Source organism: Chiloscyllium punctatum, chromosome 25, assembly GCF_047496795.1.
Source record: "Chiloscyllium punctatum isolate Juve2018m chromosome 25, sChiPun1.3, whole genome shotgun sequence".
NCBI classification, from domain to species: domain Eukaryota; kingdom Metazoa; phylum Chordata; class Chondrichthyes; order Orectolobiformes; family Hemiscylliidae; genus Chiloscyllium; species Chiloscyllium punctatum.
Window position 1 is genome coordinate 41,239,980 of NC_092763.1, and position 24,522 is coordinate 41,264,501.

The window sequence follows — 24,522 nt, forward strand, 5'->3', positions numbered from 1 at the left end:
ATGAGTTCCTATTTCTCATCATAAGTTTTGGTGAGGCACATAATCAAATGCCTTGTGGAAATTTAAAGACTACCCTTTTTTCACAGCATGAGAACTCAAGAACTTCAATATGTTGATTAAAGATGGTTTCCCTTTCTCTTTAAATCATGTTGATTCTGCCCAATTACCTCAAACTTAGCTAAATGCAATGCCATAACTTCTTTAACACTGCTAACCTTTCTCCAGTGTCTGATGTAAAGCTGTAGTCTCCTGCTTTCTTTCTACCCCTTTTTGAATAAAGAATTACGTCTTATGTGGGTTTCTGCTGGAGATTCGAGTTTCCTCCCACGGTCCAAATATGTGTAGGTAATGTTGGATTAGCCATGCTAAATTGCCCCATAGTATCCTGGGATGTACAGGTTAGGTAGATGTAGCCATGGGAACCGTGGAGTTACAGGGATAAGGATGAGGTCCAGGTGGAATATTCTTTGGAAGGTCAATGCAGGCTCGATGAGCCCAATGGTGTCTTTCTGCAATCTCAGACAGTGTAATTCTAATTTATGATTCTATCTGCCCAGATTGTCCTGTTCAGTACTTTAAAGAAACAAAGTTACATTTGTTGTCTTCCAATACAATGGAATCATCCCTGAATCTACGAAGTTTTAAATAATTAAAACCAGTGCATCAATCATCTCACCAGTCACTTCTTTTAAGAGCTAGAATGTAGTTCAGTTGTCAGCTCACAGTTCCAAAACCTATCTCACTCTTGCCTTTGTGGTGATTGTGATTTTCCTGAATTTATTCCTTTCTTCCATTTCATGATATCCAATTGCTTCTGGGAAGTTACTTGTTTCCTTTAACGTGAAAACTGTTGCAAAATATGTGTTCAATACACCTCCTGCTATTTATTTTCCACGATCATTCCTTTAATCTCATTATCTATAGGATCAAACTCACTTTATTGAAATATAACAAAAAACTGCAAATGTTGGAGATCTGAAACAAAAAAAACTACAAAGTTTGTTGGAAAAACTCAGCACATCTGGCAGCATCTGTGTAGAGAAAGCATAGTTAATGTTTCGAGTCCAATGATCTTTCTACAAACTGGGGAGCCTCAGGCAAGATGTGCCCAGGCACTTGAATGGTGCCAATACACCTCCCCAACTCCGTGAGCCCCAATTCCTGGACTTGGCGCTACAGAATCAACAGATTGACCATGGCCCACTTCCTGGACTGCAGAGGCAAGAGCATCATGACCAAAAACCCCCTGACTGCATACACGGCTGTGGATCTTGGACGATATGGGAGGCTGTCCTTAACTTACTTTGCCGTGATCCCCTGACTAACTGGTGCTTCCATGGATTTCAGTGAGAACCATTCTCCTAAAAGTTGAATACATAGCTGCATGCTTGCTGCACATGCAATGAGTTTGCTGCATAAGCTACTGGCACATGGTGTAGGTGTGAGATTGATGTAGGAAACTGCTGTACAGCAAGATGTATATTCCCCAGGCTGCTTAGCAGTAAAGTAACTGTCTGGTTGTGTCATTAAACTAATTGTCATGCAAGATGAGGAATGGCAAGGATGCTGTGAGCAAGCAGATAGATCCTAAGTGAGCAAGTGCGAAGACAGTAAGCAAGTAAAATGAAGGTCCAGCCTGGTCCAGTCTGTGAGCTGGGAGTCTGTCCCTGTGCTCAAAGTGTCCCTACTGTACACTCCCAATGTAAGTTGCCAGAGCATCTTACTCTGCAAATCTGCTTCTAGAGTGTCCAGCAGTGAACAGTAGAAGTGCCAGGATGGTTATGATGGGTTGACTGATTCTGAATAGCAATGTCCATCGAGGAGGAGTTCATTTGCCAAGTTTCAACATGACGGTCAACCAGAGCAAGTGGCGAGCTGAGATTCCTTGTTGAGATTTCCCAATGTCTAGCTTATTTGATGAGGCTAAGTATTAATGAGGCCAGTTGTGACACTGACAAGGCAATTAACAAGTAATGACGACAGTCAGTTAGCATCTTGGAACCTCCTAGTTAAAATTTTACCAACCTATTTGTGAAGAGCATAGAAGATGGATCAAGATGATCTCAACATCGAGCTGGGCCTTGTCAAATCTGTTGTTCAATTCTGCCACAAATCTCACCATAGCCCCTATCACTCAGACCCCTGTGAGATTCCACCTACAGTATTGGACCCACTCTTCCACTCTTACCTCCCTCAAACTGAACAAAAAATTCAACCATATTATTCTTGTATCTAGGGGCATCTTCACTATCAGATAATTAATTAATTTCATCTTGTTGCAAAATACCAGGTCTAGCAAAGCCTGGACTTTGGTTCCTGAATATGCTGTTCTAAATATGGTAAAAACAATGACTGCAGATGCTGGAAACCAGATTCTAGATTAGAGTGGTGCTGGAAAAGCACAGCAGTTCAGGCAGCATCCGAGAAGCAGGAAAATCGATGTTTCGGGCAAAAGTCCTTCATCAGAAATAGAGTTCTAAGTATCCCAAAAACATTCTATGAACTCTTTAATAAAACCAGAACACTGTGGATACTGAGGATTTGAAACTTAAACAGAGAATGCCAGAGAAACTTCGCAGGTCTGGCAGCATCTGACAACTTCTTCTGCCTCTTCTACAGAAGAAGAATCATATCAGACTCAAAATGTTAACGCTGCTTTTATGAACTGCTTTTGTAGTCTACCTTTGCATATTTCACTTTTCCAGTCAGCATGTAGATTAAAAGCTCCTACGGTTATGTCATGCCTTTCTAACAAGTTCACATTATGTCCTTTATGTTCCACCCTACCATGTGATTGCTGTTAAAGAGGCCTGCACACTATTCCCGTAAATAACTTCTTGCCTTAACCATTTCTCATCTCTAAGCAAAACTTTTCCACATCCTGGTTTTCTGAACTTAGCTCATCCCTCTCATTGAACTCTTAACATTATTAACTAAAAATGTGATCCTCATAATTTTTTCTAGTTTCCAGTCCTTCCTAAATATCCATTAACCTTCAAGGTTTAGATACTAATTTATGTTATCCTGCAAGATATCAGCCTCGCATCCACCTTTCACTGTCTCCACATATCTGTGACGATTCTGGTGTGACAAGCACATCACCCAAACAGTGCAATGCAATTTTCTCCATTACTTGCAGGACAATTTTTTCTATGACTGTTGTGAATTAAATTGAGCTGAAGGGGACAACGAGATACTGAATTCAACAGAGACGGTGGTTCTCTGCATCATTCCCACCTCAACTCACTTCCCTCATCCCAAATTTCCATATTTAGCACAATTCGGAAGAAACACTGAGGGTGACATAAAATGTACTCTGGGTGAGTGGCTTCAAAGTCCATCATAAAGAATAGCATTACTACTGGCTGAGCTGGATGAATCTAAAGGACATAGCAACTAGACTTTGTCTGCAAGGTGCTGAGAGAACCAACGACAGGGGAAAAACCTACTTTGACCTTGTCATGACCAACATGTTGCAGATGAATCTCTGCATGACAGTATTCATAGGAGCGGCAACCGCACAGCACTTTTGAAGACATCGTTATATCTTCATGTCAAGTATACCTTCCAAAGTGCTGTGTGGCACTGCCACTCTGCCAAAAGGCATTGAATCAGAGTAGACTTCCATGAAGCATTTTGGAGTACCATCTGGCAGAATTGTATTCAAACACAATATGTAACCTCTTGCCAAGCATATCTCGCTCTCCGCCATTAGGGTCAATACAGGATTAACCATGGTGCAAAGAAGAATGCAGGAGGGTATATCAAGAACTCCACTTGATGTGCTGAAATGAGCAAAAACAGATATTGCTAGAGAAAATCAGCAGGTCTGGCAGCATCAGTAGAGAGAAAACAGAGCTAATATACCAAGCCAAGTTTTATTTTTGTTTTTGTTCGTTTTATACCTAAAAATAAGTTTTCAACCTTGTGAAGCTATAACACAGGACTATTTGCATGCCAATCAGTGGAAGCAGATTGTGATACACAAAGCTAAATGATCCCAACGTATCAGATCTAAGCTCTTCAGTTGAACCATATCCCTTCTTGAATTGTGGTGAACAATTAACCATCTAACGCAATGAGGGATCTCAAGCCAAAATATCCCCATTCTCAATGTTGGGGAAGGGCAGCATATCAGTGTGAGGCCTTTGGGGAGACTTTATACAAATTGTAAACTGTTTATCACAGCTGGATAAATACCCAGTCTCTTGCATAGAGGATTTATACACAAAGCTGGCAGCAGGGGGGGCTGTCCTTCACAAAGTTGGACATGAGCCCTGCGCACCTGCAATTGTGGTTACATGAGAATTCCCAGAAGTATGCTGCAATTAATACCTAAAAGGGGCTGTACCAATATATGAAGCTGCCATTTGAGATATCATCAGCCTGTGCAATTTTTCAACAGATGTTAGAGAACATTTTACAAGGTCTACCGCAAGTCACCATTTATTTAGGTGACATGCTAATAACAGCGAAGACCAATAGGGAGCACTTAGAGAACTTGGACATAGTCCTTAGATGCTTCTCCCAGGTAGCCGTACACTTTATAAGGGAAACATGTATGTCCCAGGCACCTCAAATGACCTACGTGGGCTACAGAGTTGACAAGCACTGAAAATGTGTTGCTGGAAAAGCGCAGCAGGTCAGTCAGCATCCAAGGAACAGGAGAATCGATGTTTTGGGCATCAGCCCTTCTTCAGGAATCCTGATTTCGGGCTGATGCCCGAAACGTCGATTCTCCTGTTCCTTGGACGCAGCCTGACCTGCTGCGCTTTTCCAGCAACACATTTTCAGCTCTGATCTCCTGCATCTGCAGTCCTCACTTTCTCCTACAGAGTTGACAAGGCCAGGTTACACCCATTGGTAGGTAAAGTGAGGTCGATCAAAAGCTCCCATGTCTGTCCAGGAGTTTAGGTCTTTCCCAGGCTGGTGAATCATTACAGAAAGTTTATACATAACCTGGTCTCGATCACAGCACCTTTGCATCGGTCTTTAAAAAGGGTTAGCTTCGGAAATGGCCGTGTAGCCAACCATACCTTTCAGGCAAGTGAAGAAACAGCTATCATCTCTAAAGTGTTGGCACACTATGATCCCATGTAAACTCTGGTATTGATATGCAAAGCCTCCCCGTATGGCATCGAGGTATTGTTAGCTCGTAGGTGGCCTATTGGAGGGGAACGCCCAATAGTGTATGCATTTAGGACATTGGCTAACACAACCAGATAGAGAAGGAAGGTTTGGCCATATTTGGAGTCAGGATGTTCCACCAATACCTTTATGAACTTAAATTTGTAATAATAATGGACCACAAACCCCTGCTTGGTCTACTTAAAGAGGACAAAGCATTGCCGCTTGTAGCTTCAGGTTGAATTCAGCAATGGGCTTTAATACTAAGTGTATATAATCACAAGTTGGAACACTGTCCAGGAGGCCAAGTAGCAAATGTGGATGCATTGAGCTTCCTCTCACTGCTAGAGGTAACGTTTTACATTTTCTGGACACACTTCCAATCATAGCTGACCAAATCAGACTTAGGAAGCAGGAAGATACAGTCCTGGAAAAACTGAAACTACTGGTGGTGATGGGGCCATCACAATCAGAATTGAAATCTATCTTGACCAGGTGAGACCAGATCACAGTTAGAGGCCAGCATATTATGATGGGGAGTAAGAGTGATTGTCCTGAGCAAAGGTCACTGTCAGATTTGGCTGCACTCCACCAGGGTCATCCAGGGGTTTGCAAAATGAAGATGTTGCTGAGAAGTTATGTCTGGTTGCCAGGACTGGATACAGACATAGCTGCATTGTTGGGACAGTGCCCATATTGCCAACAAGGAAAAAAAATTACCCCAGCAGCTCCCACCCTGATTCGTGGGACTGGCTGGGTAAACCCTGGACTCCGTTACACATCGACTATGTAGCTCCTTTCATGAGCTCAATGTTTTTAGTCATTGTGGATGCCCACTCAAAGTGGCTGATGATGCATAGAGTTCATTTGTCAAACATGGATGATGATAGAGAAACTGCATGCATCTTTTACAACACATGGACTCCAGGAAATGCTGGTCACAGACAATGGGCCATCATTTACCAGCAGAGAATTTGTGTATTTCTTAATGTTGAATGACATTTGACATATAAGGACAGCTCCTTACCATCCATTATATAATAGTCTGGCAGAAAGAGCAGTCCAAACTTTGAAGGGATGCTTAAAGAAACAGCCTATAGTTAGTTTCACTACATACTAAAACTGTCCTGGTTCCTGTTTGATTATAGATCCACCACTCATGCAACTACAGGGATAGCTACAGCAGAGTTACTTGTGGGGGGAAGACTCTGCACCAGGTTAAATCTGATCTCTGTTTACGTCAGTGGGCGAAATTTGGTGTAGGAACCATGAGAATGGCCCTGTATGTGTAAAATGGATGGTCAACATGAGGTCAGGTCCAGTGGCGTATAAAGTTTGGTTAGGTCCTGAACAAGCATGTGGACCATATGAAAGCTACAAACTCACAAGTGGGGCTGGAGCAAATCGTGCTCACCTTGTCGGAACAGTTCGAAAGGCAGGTGGAGCCGATGGTTCTCTCTCTCTGTCAAGTGTTGAAGAGACTTCAGAATCTGAGAGGGACATGGCAGGTGTCAGCACCTTGATGCCTTTGCTGCCTGAAGAAGGAAATGGATTTCTTCCGAGATGCTCAGGGTGCAAGAGGTGAGCTACTATTTACTGCCATTCGTATCAGAGGCAGAATTGGAGGAGCATGACACAGTGCTAAAATACCCCAGGATGCACTACAAGAAAAAGACCAGTCTATGTACTCTGACTCAGAGTGGGAGGGATGTAGTGATTATAATAAAGTCAGACAAGTGGGCCTCATAGAACATGAGTTCCCTGATTGGGGCTGTTAATCTGGTCCAATCAGGGAGCCCTGGCTGACAGATAAAAACAGGAGGGTCAGACATCCTGATGTTTTGAAAGCTGGCTCTGAGGGAGCTGGATATGTGTCAAGGACTCCTCACGTGTAAATAAAAGGTTACTTGGTGACAGGATACCGGTCTCTGCAGAATTATTTCAGGGTCAAGTGCAACACAGTCCATGACATCACTGAGGAAAGAGGTTGCAGCATTTACAATGATGGGAAAGGTTTTACCTTCTCCGACTCTCACAGGTACTGGCAATATACTGACTAAAGTGGCTACTATCGTGTCGGTACAGGTTTCTTTTTTTCCATTCTTTCATAGCAGGTGAGTGTCCACGCTGTGGCTAGCATTTATTGTCCATCCCTAGTTGCCCTTGCATTTAGTGGTTTACTAAGCCAACCCTGAGGGCAGTGAAGTGTAATCATTTTGTTGTGGGTCTAGAGTCACTTGTCAGCCAGGTCAGGTAAGAATAGCAGATTTCTTTCCCTGAAGGACATCAGTAGGCTTTTACAGCAATCACTTGTCATGGTCACCATTACCGAGACTGGCTTCTATTCCAAATTTATTGATTGGATTGGACTTGAAGCCAAACCATTAACCTCAGCCTCTGGATTACTAGCCTAATGACTCTACCACTCTGCCCCACAAAAGAAAATCCACCCCAGAGTTACAGCAAGGATAATTTGTGTATTGGTTTTGGAGGTCAAAGGTGGCAAAAGTATTTAGCTATGGATGACTCTTGAGATTTGACAAGGTGACTCCCAGGAAAAAAAACTAAAGGATGATACACATCAAAATTCCCAAAGTAGCAGCATACAGCTATGAACAAATGTACAAACACACATGTACGACATGTACAAACACACATAAACACAATCGCACATAAACATACATATAAACACAGGCACAGAGAAACACACGCACAAAAACACCCACAGAAAACACCCACACACAAACACACACATTTACACACCCGCAGAAAACACCCACACACAAACACACAGATACGCACACTATTAGGCATTCAGTAAGAGACCTGGAGTCCCGTTGCAGTACTAAGGGTAAACATGATGTAATGCAAAGAGTGCTTTAATATTCGGTTCCTCGGATGATAGCATTCCGATACAATTTTGTCTATTTCACACTTCACAGCAAGGCTGATTTGTAAACATTTGAGAATCAATCACTTGTTTATTGGTTATCAGACTGAATGCATTTTTACCAAAAAGATCATATTCTCTTCAGCAATTACATCAAGACAAGTATCACTTAACAGTCTGAATATGGGGTCTGCTCTGATAGCGATGCAATCCTTATCAGAGAATGTCAACAGAAACCAAGCAACAAGCTGCATTCAGAAATCACACATGGCCGCCTGCTGTTATTTTTGCTATCAATCAGAATAAATTAACACTCTAATCCTCTCCGATCTTTTAATCCACATGAGAGTCACAATCTACACTAACTCTGCCTTTCCATTAAATGCATCCTAACAAAGATGTCTGTTACCTGCATTACACAAACATGCAGTAAATTATTTTTCTCACTGATAGCCTATGGGGAGACCCGACGTGATACAACAAAACAATACCTTTGATTTTTTTCTTTCTCTGCCCCGGTTGCTCTTTTTCATAGGTGTTGCCCATCATCCCCTATTACCATGCTGCAGCTCATCCCTTTCCACTTCCCTGTTGCCTGGATTGTTTGGATGATTGCCAGCAGCAAAGTGCTGGCCCCAGCACAGCCTGAACAGGGTGCATCATTGCAGACAGCTCCTATGGGAAATGGGCCTTACTTGCCACAGGAACAAAGGGGAGGGAGGGAGGCGAGGCACTGCTCAAACGCCTTCCTGATAGTGCTCCTCACTGAACAGAAGAAAAATATTGTGACAGCCGTGTTCAATATCCTTTGCTTTATTTTCAAAAGCTTCTACATTTTCACAAGTTTAAGAAATTTTTCTGTGTTTTAAACCCATGACTATTTCACATGGACACTCTTTAGAAGCTGCTTACAGATTAACAGAAATGCTTACCTCGATGAATCATATACCTACAGCAGCGACTAATTGTGAATAAAAACCAGGAGGTGTCCAGGATTACCCCGCCCTTAGGCACTGTTTTTTAACTGCTCCAACTGGGACAGAGGAAATGGCATTACAATTGACCTTAAAACCCAGTGATAGGGGGCCGAAGATAAGTGCTCCTGATCACCATGCAGTGACTACTGCTGGAAACATGTGTATGAACACAAAATAAGGGCATGTACCCCAATTATTATCTTCTGTCTGCCTGTCTGTCTGTCTCTGTCTCTCTCTCTCTGCATGATGTGGATAGCAGTGGAATAAAAATAATTGTAAAAGGAACAATCTAACATCCTAAGTCTGTTCAATACAATACTTTTTAGAAACCATTGATTTGTATGGTTTGTGCTCCTGACAAAAAAATGTAGAACCCCCATCCATCTTTTAAATTGGAATATTGGGACACCAATACCATTTCGGAGCCAGTCTGTTGATTATGAAACAAAATCAGAAATTGCTGGAAAAACTCAGCAGGTCAGGCAGCATCTGTGAAGAGAAAATAGAGTTAGCGTTTTGCGTTCAGTGAGCCTTCTTCAATCAGTTCTGCCATCACAGTAATTAATCTAGTGAACTTCACTACACTCCCTCTATAGCAAGTATGTCCTTCCTTAGGCAAGGGGACCAAAACCGCACACAGTATTCTAGCTCTGCTTTACATTGGTTCTACATAATTGAAGCAAGAAATCTTCACTCCCCTACTCAAATTTTCTTGCAGAAAACATCAATCTTTGTTTCTACTCACTTGCTGCATTTGCATGTTAGCTTTCAGTGACTTATACGTAAGGACACCCAGCTCCCTTCCTAATCTCACAGCATTTAAGAAATACCCTGGCCTCAGTTCCTCCTACCAAATTGAATAGCCCCACATTTATCAATATAATAACCCCTCTGGCACATTTTTGTCCACTCACTCATCCTGTCCAAATCTCCTCAAGTCTCTTTGCATCACCCTCACAATTCACATTCACAGCAAGTCTCCTTGGAAATATTGCACTTGGCCCCCCACATGCAAATAACTCTTATGAATTGTGAACATCCATGCCCCAGCATTGTACCCTGCAGTACTCAAATGGCCAATCAGCCTGCCAACATGACAAAGACTTATTTATTCTAACCATGTGTTTTATTTCCAATAACTAATCCTTATTGTGTGCCTTTTTTTTACCTCACATCCTATGTGCTCTACTTTTGTTTATTAACCTCCTGTGTGGGATCTATTGAAAGCTTTCTGAAAATCCAACCAGATCACATCCATTGATTTCTCATTATCCATTTCCTACAAATATCTTAAAAATTCACCATTGGGTCAAATCTTTATTTAAAAAGAGAAGGAGAGAAAAAAACTTTCTCTGAAGAAAAGTCACTGGACTCAAAATGTTAATTCTGCTTTGTCTCCACAGATTCTGCCAGTCCTGCTGAGTTTCTCTAGCAATCTTTATTTTTTGTAACTATGGGCCAATTAGTTTAAGGACCATTATTGGGAAAATGTTATACACATAATAACCACTTGGATGAGAAAAATGGATGTACAGAACAATCTTGATTATCCATTTTCCGAATTTCGGGTTGTCCGAACAAGATCCGAAGGCCCTGTATAAATGCTATCCGTTATCTGAACAATCCATTATCCAAACTCTCAGTTATCTGAACAAAATACTCCCCGCCCATCTTGTTCGGATATTCGAGGTTGGTCTGTATTAAGACAAGTTCGCAGATGACATAAAAATAGATGGAAACGCAAGTAGTGATAATGACACAAAGAATCTGCAGAGAGATATAGACAAGTTAAACAAGTGGACCGAAACTTGGCAGATGGCATAGGATGTGGTAAACTGAGAGGTTACCCATTTAGGCCGGGAGAATAGCAGCGCTGAATATCATTTAATTAGAAAAAGATTGCAGACAGCAACAAACAGAGGGATTTGAGAGTCCTGGTGCCTGACTCTGAAAAGAAACTAACATCCAAATTTAGCAGGTAACAGGGAGGCAAATGGAACATTGTCCTCTACATCAAAGGGAATGGAGTATAACAGTTGGATGGTTTTTCTAAAGTTATACAAGGCACCTGTCAGCTGGAAAACTGAACAGTTTTGAGCCCCTTATCTGAAGAAAGATATACTGGCATTGGAGGCAGTCCGGAGAAGCTTCACTGCCCGATACCAGATATGGAGGGACTGTTTTATGAGGAGAGATTGAGTAGGTTGGGCCTGTACTCATTCAAATTTAGGATAATGAAAGGTGACCTGATTGAACCATACATAATTCTTAGAGGGCTTGACAGAGTAAATGCAGAAATGTTGCTTCCACTTCTGAAAGAGTCTAGGACCCGAGGGCATAATCTCAGATTAAGGGGGCAGGCATTTAAGACAGAGATGAAGAAGAATTGCATCCCTCAGAGGGTAGTGAATCTGTGGAATTGTTTACCACAGAGTACTGTTGAGGTTGGGTCATTAAGTATAATCAAGGCTGAGGTAGATTTTTAATCAGGAATCAAGGTTTATGGAAAAAGGCCAGAAAGTGAAATTGAGGATTGTCAAATCAGCTATAATTTCATTGAGTAGCAGAGCAGAATCAATTGGCTGAAAGGCCTGTTTCAGCTCCCACATCTTATGATCTGTCAAATGCATTTTCCTTTTCATAAATCCATGTTGCCCAATCAAATCTTATATTCAAGTGTTCAGATATCACTTCTTTTACGATAGATTTTTGTATTTTCCCAACACTGACCAACAGATCTGCAGTTCTATGTTTGTCTTTTCCTCATTTCTTAAGTAGTAAGTTTATATCTGCAAACTTCCAATTTCCAAGTTCCAGAATCCCCCAACAGAATTTTGAAAATAAAATTATCAATGCACCCATTATCTCTACTCCCACTTCTTTTATTGGTTCCCAGAGATTTGTTCACATTTGGTCTCATTAATTTTCACAATGCTATCTTTTCAGCTAAATGTTTTCGGGCTACTGTCTGTGTGGAGTTTGCATGTTCTCCCTGTGCCTGCGTGGGTTTCCTTCGGGTGCTCCGGTTTCCTTCCACAGTCCAAAGATATACAGGTAAGGTGAATTGGCCATGCTAAATTTCCCATAGTATTAGAAGGGGTAAATGTAGGGGAATGGGTCTGGGTGGGTTGCTCTTCAGAAGGTCGGTGTAGACTTGTCGGGTCGAAGGGCCTGTTTCCACACTAAGTAATCTAATCTAATCTAAATTAATTTTTTTCAGTTCCGCATTCTCATTAATCTCCTCTTACTTTGAGGAGATTTCTTGTGATGAAAGATAAAATGTAATAATTTACCTTCTTTACACTTTCCTTATTTCCCACAAAAATACCCTGTAATTGACACGTTTGTCTTATAATAGCTGTTCGTCTTTATGATCCTTGTTACTTTACATTCATGTTCTAAACTGTTTCTTTTCCAGTTTCTTGCTGCTCCTTTGTTGAATTCTAAAATGTTCATAACCCTCAGATTTATTTTGACAACTTCATAAGCCTCCTGCATTAATATGATACATTATTTAACTTCCTTGTTAGTCACAATTGACACACCTTTTCCCTTAAATTTATGTTCCTTAAAGGAATGTATGTTGTAAACCATTTATTGATTCTAAGTACTAATCATTACTCGTTTATCGCTATGCATTTTCCCAAATAACCACAGCCATCTTGCCCCTCATATTTTCATAGTTTCGTTTGTTAGATTTAAGAGCCTTATTTTGATTGAACAAAATCAGTTGCTAAGTTGATACGAATACTCAATATTTTGGTCACTTTTCTCAAAGATTCTTTTACAACAAGATTATTAATTAGACCTTTTTCATTGCATAATACTACATTTAAAATAGTCTGTTCCTCAGTTTACTGCTCTTGAAAGTTTCTTAAATATCTTTAAAGCTGCCAACTATTCATGGATGGTAAAGGGCTGAAAACAACCAGGGTGCACACTATTAAATAAACAATACATTACGATAATTTAACTCACTGTGGTTAATTGGCTCAGTGGGATAGAATCAGAACACATCAAGCAGCTCAAAACAGAACATTTCTGACACATCAGTGGTAAGTGGATAATGATGAGGAAGGCCACCCAGAGAAAATCACAGGTTCCCTGCCCACATCTGCAAACCCATTGGCAGGAACCCCATATATTTGCTCACACTTTCTTCCAATTGGTAGAGTGTAGAAGTCATGTAATTCCATTTGAAATGGAGTATTTACTGTGGAAAGGCCACAAAAAGTGAGGGAATAAAAACTTCCTAATACCTAAAATTACTCAATCTAGATATCCACACAAAAATGTTCACACATTCACATTATGTTGTGATACACACATATGGCAAAAAAAAATGCTATGTTGACTAATGTGTGTAGATTTATTCTGGAAACATTTGTGTTACAACACAGGGTAAACCCTCCTGTTTAATTTAAAACCAGCAATGCAGAAAAGATTTATCCCGTGCAGTAATCTGTGAAAATTCCATAGGCCATGTACTAGATAAAGTAAAAATTAACTTTATTTCTTAAAGAATAACAGATAATAATTAACTAACAACTATTAACAATTCCTTACCTTAACCTATCTGTTACCGTCCCTTCTATAATACTAGTCTAATAAAACTCCCAATTAAGATTTACAAAACAAAACTTCTTATCTCAAAATCAAGCAGCTTTCAGTTCTTTTATTCGGATCTTTCTATGTCTTCCTTTCTCCTTCTTAGGGATTCTGCTTCACAGGTTACTGATCAACAAAGGTACCTTTTGAGAGAGCTATTTTTCAGATAGTCTGTTTACATGTTGGGGCTTGGCATTCTCCTCTCAACTATTCAATTTTCCCCGTTCTTATACGCTCAAAGTATTGGATTGTGTAATTGGCTTTTATGATTGTCAATATATGCAATTCAAACTTGATTGAAATGTGGTGTTTTTCAGGGTATAATTTAAACTGATTGGCCGAATTTGTTTTTTTTGTCGTTTCCAGGCAACCAGCTACTCCAGTAGCTGGAGCACATGTTACATTGTGTCTTATTGAGAACACTTGATGCTGTCGCTGCTAGCTTTTAACTCTCTTAAAAGGTACAGTACATCCACATCTTCATAACACCTCCCCCTTACGAAAAAAAACCATTATAGTGAAAATATGCCTTCATTTTTTTCTCTATTTTTAAACACATTACCCTAGCATACATATAGCTTTACTATAAGTTCACCTTATCTTCTCCCCACATACCTATATGTAACATTAAATAAAGACAAATCTCATCTAAACTCTATCAGTTAAATCCACGATAACGCATCTGCAATTACGTTCTTCCAACCCGCAACTTGTACGATTTGTAAATTAAAAGTCTGTAACATAAGACTCCAACAAAATAGTCTCATATTCTTGTCTTTAAATCGTTCTAAGACTGTAAGCAGATTGTGATCCGTTTACACAACCGTCTCCAATACATTGTTCATGACATACACATTAAAATGCTGTAATGCCAGGACCAAACTCAATTGTTCCTTTCCAACTGTGGAGTATTTCCTCTGGTGGATGTTTATCTTCTTCGAAAGTAACCAACTGGCAGTTCAATCCATCCTTATCTTCCTGTAGGAGTACAGCTCCAAATCCAATGTCATGAGTATCAATGGCGACTTTAAAAGGTTTAGAAAAGTTTGTGTAGCTAAAACTGGTTTGGTGGTTAATCTCAATTCCAAATGGTTGAATGCCTCCTGGCATTGTTTTGTCCACCGAAACTTTGTGTTCTTCTTCAGCAAATTGGTTAACGGTGCCACTACACTGCTGAAGTTTCGAACAAACTTCTGATAGAATCCGCTGAGTCCTAAGAATCAAAACACCTCTTTCTTAGAGGTTGGTCATGGAAATTCCTCGATGGCCTTCATCTTTGCGTTCTGTGGAGTCAACCTTATGTGACCAATGTTAGATCCCAAGATAATCACCTCTGCTTTCACAAATTTTGTTTTATTTAAGTTTATCACTAGCTTTGTTTCTTGTAGTTGTTCAAAGAGCTCTGCCAACTGGACCATGGGATCTTTCCAGGACTTACTAAAGATCTCTACATTATCCAGATAGACTGCACAGTTTGTTAACCCAGCCACAACTCTCTTCCTTGGAATGTGGCAGGTGCATTCTTCATTCCAAAGGGCATGATTTTGAACTGATATAATCCATTTGGGGTTACAAATGCGGAAATTTCTTTCACCAACTCTAATAAGGTACCTGTCAGTAATCATGCATTAAGTCCAACTTGGTGATGTAACTGGCTTGTCTGACTTTCTCGACACAGTCCTCCAATCTAGGTATTGGACACGAGTAAGATTTTGTAATGGCATTGACCTGCCAATAATCCATGCAGAATCCTTGAGTCCTGTCCAGTTTGGGGACTAAGACGATTGGCGAACCCCACTCGCTCTGGATTGGTTTGATGACGATGTCCTCGTCGAGATTGGCCTCCACCTCCATCTGGATCTGTCTGGCTTTGAAAGGATAAGCCGGTAGGGGTTTGGTTCATTGGAGCAGAATTTCCTCTGTCTACGTCATGTACAATAGCATTAGTACTCCCAATCTGATTCTTACATATGTCCTGATACTGCAGTAATAAATCTTTCAACTGCATTCTATGCTCCTGAGACAGATAGTTTACTAACCATCCTATTCCTCAAGGATTTCTTCATTTTTTAATCTATTTTGGGGCACCTCAAAATCCACATCATCGGGATTTGATTCCTCACTCTACGGGGCAGTAACTAACACCTGTTTCTTCAGTTCTTTCTCTCTAGTATAATACAGTTTCAACATGTGCACATGACATACCCGATACCTCTTTTTTCTATCTGGCATCTTTACTAAATAGTTCACCTGACTCAACTTTTTCTCAATTTGATAGGGACCACTAAACCTGGCTTTGAGGGTATCTCCTTCCCTCGGAAAAATGTCTGCATCTCAGAGGTTTTATCTGCCTCCTCCTTTATTCTATACTGTGCCTCCTTAAATGCTATTTAGCAAACTTACCTACTTAGTTTAATCTCTCCCTCACCTCTGAGACATAATCTAAGTGTGAGATCTCTGACTTTGGTCCTGTCAATTTTTCTTTAAATTCAAAGGGCCTCTCCCTTCATGACGAAATATTAACTCAAAGGGAGTAAACTGAGTAGATTCATTTGGGGCATCTCCAATGGCAAACAATATGAATGGGATACCTTTATCCCATGATTTTGGTAACCCTGATAGTATGCTCTCAATGTGGTGTTCAAGGTCTGATGCCATCTTTCTAAGCTCCCTGGGATTCAGGATGATACGCACTGGATTTAAAGTGCTGTATACCTAAACTATCCAAACCTCCTTAAAAAGCCTAGCAGTAAAATTTGACCATGGGTGTGACAGAATCTCACTGGATAGCCCATACTGTGTGAAAAAAAATTACTATCTTCTCTACCACCTTTTTTGCCTTGATACTCCCTAATGGAATTGCCTCTGGGAATCTGGTAGATACATCCATTATGGTTAGTAAGTACTGGTTCCCACTTTTAGTTCTCGGGAGGGGATCTACACAGTCATTTATAACCCATGTGAAAGGTTCTTCAAATGTGGGAATTGGCAACAAAGGTGCTGGTTTTATTACCTCCTGTAGCTTGCCTACCATTTGGCATGTATGACACGTACGGCAAAAGTTAACCAAGTCCTTGTGCTTTCCAGACCAATAAAAATGTTTTTTTTTTAACCTTAGCCTGAGTCTTTTGTACCCTTAGATGACCTCCCACAGGTTCTTCATGTATTACCAGTAACACCTGCTGTCTGTAGGCTACTGACAACACAATCTGGTGCACTTCAGCCCATTTCTCCTCTGCATTTACCTGCTGCAGTCTCTGTTTCCATCTTAGGATTCTATCTTTCAGATAACCACCCTCCGGAATATTCTCTGCCATCTTTTCAAAGTATGAATCCAAATATATATCTTCTATCATCATGTCTTGCTGTTGCAAGTCTCTTAGCCTTTCCGGGCAAAACACTTGTCTGACCCTCTGCCTGTTCAGGTTTTTCCTGCACCATGCGTCAAATTGTGTATCCACTAACTGAAGCATAACTCCTTCACCTTTCTCCTTACTTTTTGCTTTGTGCTGTGACTTATGATAGTGGAATCTTGTTACCAAACAGTTTGGGAAAATACCAGGATATTTCTGTTTTAACTCTTCAGTTTCTTGGTCTTCCTTGGGCTTCTCCACAACATGGAGTGTCACTCCCATCTTGGATCTTGCTAAATCATTCCCAAGAACAAACTGGAACTGACACTCTGTCAATCACTCCCACTGTTACTTCCCCAGTCTTGAGATGGTACTCCAAACTGATCTCACAAAGGGGAATGCTATGTTTCTGTCCATCTATCCCACAAATTACTACTCTCTCGGGTAACGGATCAGAAAGAGTGTGTATTCTCTCATCTCTTACTATTAGTGACTGGTCAGATCCTATATCTCTCAAAATTATAACTTTTTGTCCTTCACCTCCTGTTCTTTCTGAGTAAATTTTACCCTCAGAGGTGAATTCTTTGTAAAAATCTGAGGTAGTTAGAAAGCCACAAAGGGATCTGTTTTATGTTTTACTTCTCTTTCAAGACGCATTGGGGTCTCAAGGGTTAAACATTACACTGCCACGAAGACTCACTGCAGCATCAAGTGGAAGCCTATCCTCTTACAATATAGCCAGAACATCTCAGACTGTACCCCAGAAGAGGAGTCCAGTGGCAACACCCATATGGATTCCTCTGCAGCCTCAGACTCAGGTATTTGGCCTTCCCAGATAGTACTGATAGCCTTGGCCACAACCCTGTTAAACTACCTCCTGCTCCCATTATCTTACTTCCCCTCCATATGTAATGGAAAGGGTACTGAGGGATAGGATTTATGAGTATCTAGAAAAACATTGCTTGATTAGGGACAGCCAGCACGGATTTATGAGGGGTAGGTCTTGCCTTACAAGTCTTATTGAATTCTTCGAGGAGGTGACCAAGCATGTGGATGAGGGTAGAGCAGTAGATGTAGTGTACATGGATTTTAGCAAGGCATTTGATAAGGTTCCCCATGGTCGGCTTATGCAGAAAGTCAGGAGACATGGGAGAGTGGGAAATTTGGCCAGTTGGATAGAGAACTGGCTAACCAGTCGAAGTCAGAGAGTGGTGGTAGATGGTAAATATTCAGCCTGGAGCCCAGTTACAAGTGGAGTTCCACAGGGATCAGTTCTGGGTCCTCTGCTGTTTGTAATTTTTATTAATGACTTGGAAGAGGGAGTCGAAGGGTGGGTCAGTAAATTTGCAGACGATACGAAGATTGGTGGAGTTGTGGATAGTGAGGAGGGCTGTTGTTGGCTGCAAAGGGACTTAGATATGATGCAGAGCTGGGCTGAGGAGTGGCAGATGGAGTTCAACCCTGTCAAGTGTGAGGTTGTCCATTTTGGAAGGACAATTAAGAATGCGGAATACAGAGTTAACGGTAGGGTTCTTAGTAAGGTGGAGGAGCAGTGGATCTTGGGGTCTATGTTCATAGATCTTTGAAAGTTACCACTCGGTGGATAGAGCTTGTAAGAAGGCCTATGGTGTATTAGCGTTCATTAGCAGAAGGATTGAATTCAAGAGTCGTGAAGTAATATTGCAGCTGTATAGGACCTTGGTAAGGTGTGGAAGCTTTGGAGAGGGTGCAGAGGAGGTTTACCAGGATATTGCTTAGAATGGAGAATAGGTCGTACGAGGATAGGTTGAGAGTGCTAGGCCTTTTCTCATTGGAACGGCGAAGGGTGAGGGGTGATTTGATAGAGGTTTATAAAATGATCAGGGGAATAGATAGAGTAGACAGTCAGAGACTTTTTCCCCAGGTACAACAGAGTGTTACAAGGGGACATAAATTTAAAGTGAAGGGTGGAAGGTATAGGGAGGATGTGAGGGGTAGATTCTTTACCCAGAGAGTGGTGGGGGCATGGAATGCGCTGCTTGTGGGAGTGGCAGAGTCAGCATCATTGCTGACCTTTAAGTGGCAATTGGATAGGTACATGGATGGGTGCTTAAGCTAGGGCAAATGTTCGGCACAACATCGTGGGCCGAAGGGCCTGTTCTGTGCTGTATTGTTCTATGTTCTATATTCACATAGCATGTGAATCCCCCATTTAGAGCAGTCAAAACCCTTCTGCCTTAATCTCTTCCCATCAACATATCATCATGAAGAATATGACAATCAGTTACTGTGATCCATTCACACATTATCACAGGACAGTGACATTTATTGGGCATTGTAAATTCATAATTACCTGCTTGAAACTATGTAATGATAATTGATCATGTGACTGATAAACCTGTTGTTTAATCCCTATAAATCCCTGTTGTTTTTGTGTGTAGGGCAGAGGTTCGTAGAGAAGTATCACCACAACTAGGCATATGACTACTTTTGGGGAAATTGAGAATCTCTTGTTGACTGCCTGATAACAAAGCATCTGCTGTTGTACTGAAGCAAATGTCATCTGGATTTGTGGAATATAGTAGACATCAACATCAGATGCTGCGACTTGGACCTCAACGTAGGGAATGTCTCATGGGGCTGAGTAAATGACACGAAAATCTGAATTGGTCAGAACCGAGTGGTAATGGAGGCCCGGAGTGTTTTACCCCAGACTCCACCTTGTGTTCAGCTGGACAATCTGTCCGTCGCCCCATGGAACCAGTACCTTGGCGAGGTCACACAAGCCACCCAGACTCAGCTTGTAAGGTAGGACAGTTGTTCAGTTGCTCTAAAATACTGCGGGGTGACATTGTCTACTCTGTACTGTGTGAAGTCTGGTTTGGGAGCTGCCTCTTTTGAATATGGAAATTCAGTGGAAATTAATCTATAAATATATAGAAAAGAGAGCAGGCTCGGTAAATTTTTCACCCCTGATCAGGGGTAACACCAATGATGCATGAGAGTGGCAGTCAGTAGGGTATAACCTGACCCAGTCAGAAACTGGTATCACCCTAATTAACAACCAATCGCATAGGCCACCCCTTCCTTGTTGTTCTCAACAACACCATCGACCACACCATTTGTTTCAGGCAGGAAGGGAAACCCTCCAAAGGTACTTATGTGGGAATGAGTGAAAGCTCCTCTATCATTCCCTGGGTCAAATCTATTCAGAACTTAACTGAATATGGGTATTTCATATTTGATTGGTCTGCTGTCCACAACAGAACCTCAGGCCACCTCTGCAATAATCCTGCTCCCAACAAGGGTGCTGTTTCCACCCTGACAATTTACAATGGCACACACTTTGTTTGCGAGTTGAAAGCCTACCCCTGGCTTCCCCCAGATTGGGAGGGGTCATGCCACATGGGGTACGTTGTACCTTGCATTCGAGTTTTGGGGAACTTGCCCTCATCTCCGAGATCCAGAAGGTCCCTCGCCAGGTTTCTCGCCTGGGTGGGAATGTTACCTCCCCTGACAGAAATCTATTTACATGCCCCAAGAACTTAATCAGCTCAGGACCATATGGGTAAGGGTCGCCAATGATACAGCTAGTGTCTTAACTGAAATTAACTCAGAACTACTTGCAGTTAGGAATGTGGCACTCCAGAATCATTTGGCACTGGACTTCCTGCTAGTCAAGGAGGGTGGTACTGTGCTATCGTTGGAGCAGAGTGTTGCATCTACATCCCTGATGAGTCCACTAACATCACTGACCTCTCTAAACACATCACACGGGAAATCCTGACTCTCCAAACTATCGACAAGGGGTTTAGTGATGGTGTGGGAGGGTGGTAACTAGGGGGTGTTCTTGGAGGACTGGGAGGCCTGCTGGTACATATTGGAATTACTATACTAATTGTGATCTCCTGCATTCTAGTGCTCCGGTGCTTATGGCCACTGTTGTCCGAATGTTTTCACTTTCAGCTCTGAGGGGACCTCTTTTAAGACACATCGGGGACTTCAGGGTTAAACATTCCACTGCCAAAAGGACTCACTGCACTATCAATTGGAAGCCTGTTCTCTAATAATATAGACAGAGCATCTCAGTAGGGGGGAGGCTGACTGTACCCCAGAAGAGGAGTCTAGGGAGCCACACATGTGGATTCCTCTGCAGCCTCAAACGGAGGTATTTGTCCTTCCCAGACAGGAATGATAGCCATGGCCAGAACCCTGTTAAACTGCCTCCTGCTCCCATTGTCTTACTTCCCCTCCATATTAGCATAGATATGTGAATCCCCCGAAAGAGGAGGCAAAACCCATCTGGTTTAGTCTCTTCCCATCAACATATCATCATCACAAATAGGATAATCAGTTCCTGTAATCCTTTCACATGTTATCACAGGACATCAACATTCATCAGACTTTGTAAATTCATAATTACCTACTTTAAACTATGTAATGACAATCAACCATATGACTGATAAACCTTTTGTTTAATCCTTATAAGAAATACTGTCTTTGTGTGTAGGACAGAGATTCATGGAGAAGTGTCACTACAAAGTAGATACACAACTACTTTTGGGGGAATTGAGAATCTCTCCCCGACTGTCCGATAATAAAACATTTGCTGTTGTACTGAAACTTGGTTCGTCCGGATTTGTGAAAGAAAGCAGACATCAACAGATCAGGTATTAACTCCATACCCAGCCCCTGCCTAGGTTGTGCACTCTCCTGCAGCTCCTCGGCTCTTCTTGAGGTCTCCTTTACTTGTCTTCAGCACCAATATGTACTCATCTGTTAATTCTGCTGCCCTTTTCACTTCCTGAACTTTCTGTTCCTCCATGTGAATTCTTCTTGCTGGAAGTGAGTTGTTAAACTCCTCCAGCAGAATAATCTATCTTAGCACCTCAAAGGTTTTATGTATTTTCAAAGCATGTGCCCATTGATCAAAATGACTATGTTTAATTCTTTCAAATTCAATATAAGTCTGACCTGGTTCCTTCTTTGTGTTTCTGAACCGCTGACTATATGCTTCTGGTACCAATTCATAAGCACTTAAAATAGCCTGTTTAACCTCTTCATAATCTCTTGACACATCGTCTGACAATACGGCAAATACCTCACTAGCTCTGCCTACCAGTTTAGTCTGTACCAGCATTACCCATAAATCCTCGGACCACTCCATCTTCCTATCCAATTTTTCAAATGAAATAAAGAAGGCTTCAATATCTTTCTCATCAAAATGTGGCAGAGTTTTGACATATTTATATGTATCACTACCTTCTCTTTTAATCTCCATTCTGTTAACTTGACTTTGCTGTCTAATTCGCAACTTCTCAAGTTCAAATTCTCTCTCTTTTAGTCTCTCCCTTCCTTCTCTCTCTTTGCTCAGCTAAGAACCTTCTCTCTCTCTCTTTTTTCTCTCTCTGTCTCTGTCCCTCTCTTTCTCTTTCTTCTCTCTCTCTATCTCATTCTCTCTCCCTTTGTTTATCTTCTAACTCCATTTTCCTCAATTGTAATTTAAATTTTTCTAGCTCTACTGCACTTGTTTGTTTGTCAGATGCACCTAAGTGTTTGAGTAACTCCCTTACAATTTCAGCTTTACTTTTATCTTTGGTTAAACTCAAATCAAAGTTATTTGCTAACTATTTGTAAAAGTATAGCCTTTTTCTCTCCTAATGTTTTTGGCAAATTTGAGAATCATCCTCAAATCCCAGAACCTCTTTAGCAATTTCTCTCACTTTTCTCTCACTTTTAATCTAATCAACCACAAGTCACCAAAATTAAACAAATTGTCTCACCTACGTTTTATTTAATGATCTAGGACATTGAGCTGCAACTGTTTAAATCTGCTGGAATTTCCATACCCCCAAATCTATTCAAATCTGTGTAAACCAGTTCAAATCATGCACTCAAGCCCCCAAACTGTTACGACACAGGATAAACCCTCCTGCTTAATTTAAAACTAAGCAACACAGAAAAGAATTTTCCCATGCAGTAACCTATAAAAATTTGAGTGGCCAAGAACTAGATAAAGTAAAAATTAACAATTTTATTTCTTAAAGTAATAATTAACTAATGATTACTTACAATTCCATACCCTAATGTATCTGTTACCTTCCCTTCAATAATACTAGTCTGATAAAATTCCCAATTAAGATTTACAAAACAAAACTTCTTATCCCCAACCAGGCAGCTTTCAGTTCTTCTATTTGGATCTTCCTGTGTCTTCCTTCCTTCTTCTTAAGAGTTCTGCTTCACAGGTACTGATCGAAAAAGGTACCTTTTAAGAGGTCTATTTTTCAGGCAATCTGTTTACATGCTGAGGCTTGGCAGTTCTCCTCCCAACTGTTCAATTTTCCCTGGTCTTATACCCCAGAGCATCGGACTGTGGCATTGGCTTTTAAGTTTGTCAATATCCTCAATTCAAACTTGATTGAAATTTTGTATTTTTCGCTGTATAATTTAAACTGATTGGCCGAATTTGAATCTTTTTTTTGTCGTTTCCAGGCAATCAGCTACTCCAGTAGCTGGAGCACATGTTCCATTGTGTCTTAATGAGAACACTTGGTGCTGTTACTGCTAGCTTTTAACTCACTTAAAAGGTATAGTTCACCCACATCGTCATAACATTTGTGAAGCATTTTGTTTCTCTCTAGCTCCTTCTCAGCAACTGAGCTAGAAATAGCAATATTAATCAACTTAAGTCACAATCAAAAAAATATGGCATAGAATCATAGAATCTTTACAATGTGGAAACAGGCCATTCATCCCATTAAGCCCGCACCGGCCCTCCGAAAAGCATCCCAGCCAGACTAACCCCCTACCCTATCCCTGTAACCCTACATTTCCCATGGCTAATCCACCCAGCCTGCACATGTTTGGACTGTGGGAGGTGAAGGCAATACACTTAAAATCATTACTCAAAAGAAGGTTTCTCATTTAACTATGGATAAACTACCTTATAATTTGATATTTAGCTATGGAGAACAGATAGAACAAAACATTTCGTTCTTGATCTGTATTTCAGTAGAAAGGGGTCTTAAATAAGATGGTATCTGATGTTGAAATGAGAAACATAAAATCCCTTAAAACTCTTGCCCCACAAACAGTCTGAGATGCGGAAACTGTATGAGAACAAAATAAAGCTCAGTTGTGATTTGCCAGTTAACTGCAGACACTCAAGTGCTTTCCCTGAGTAGTTATAGTACAGCACCAACTTTGGAGAGGGCCTTAATACAAACAAGAGCAGCACAAACTGAAGTTTCCAGAGAGGTTTCCATTCACTCTCTTCTCTATTGGTGCACAGTGGCAGCAAGGTGTGCCAAATACAAGTAGCAACTAATCAAGGCTCCTTCAATAGTACCCTCCAAGCCAGTGGCCTCCACCAGCCAGAAGGACAAGATTCATGGAAAAAATCAATAAGAAGTTCCCCTCCACTTCACATTCCATTCCGACAATTATACCTTTTGTAACTGAGACAGATAGCTCCAGCCTATACAAAATACAGACTGAAGGTAGGTAAATGGAGTTCAGGTTATGGATTGTTGATCAGTCATGATCTCATCAAATGGTAGAGTAGACAAGAGGGCCTGAATTGTTAACT

General features: G+C 41.0%; 1 protein-coding gene across 5 annotated transcripts in view; it reads right to left on the minus strand.

The window, feature by feature from the left end:
* nhsl2 (NHS-like 2) overlaps nucleotides 1-24,522 on the minus strand; it is a 355,128-nt gene that overhangs the window by 121,163 nt on the left and 209,443 nt on the right. The window contains exon 1 of one of the 5 annotated variants that reach the window (XM_072595122.1): nucleotides 8,950-8,977. The exons of 3 other annotated variants lie outside the window; for them this stretch is intronic. In XM_072595122.1, the coding sequence (XP_072451223.1) occupies nucleotides 8,950-8,962 (13 nt within the window). In that variant the 5' untranslated portion in view covers nucleotides 8,963-8,977. Of the gene's footprint in view, nucleotides 1-8,508; nucleotides 8,683-8,949; nucleotides 8,978-24,522 lie in introns of those variants that run through there. One more of the 5 variants, XM_072595119.1, reaches the window with a different exon arrangement.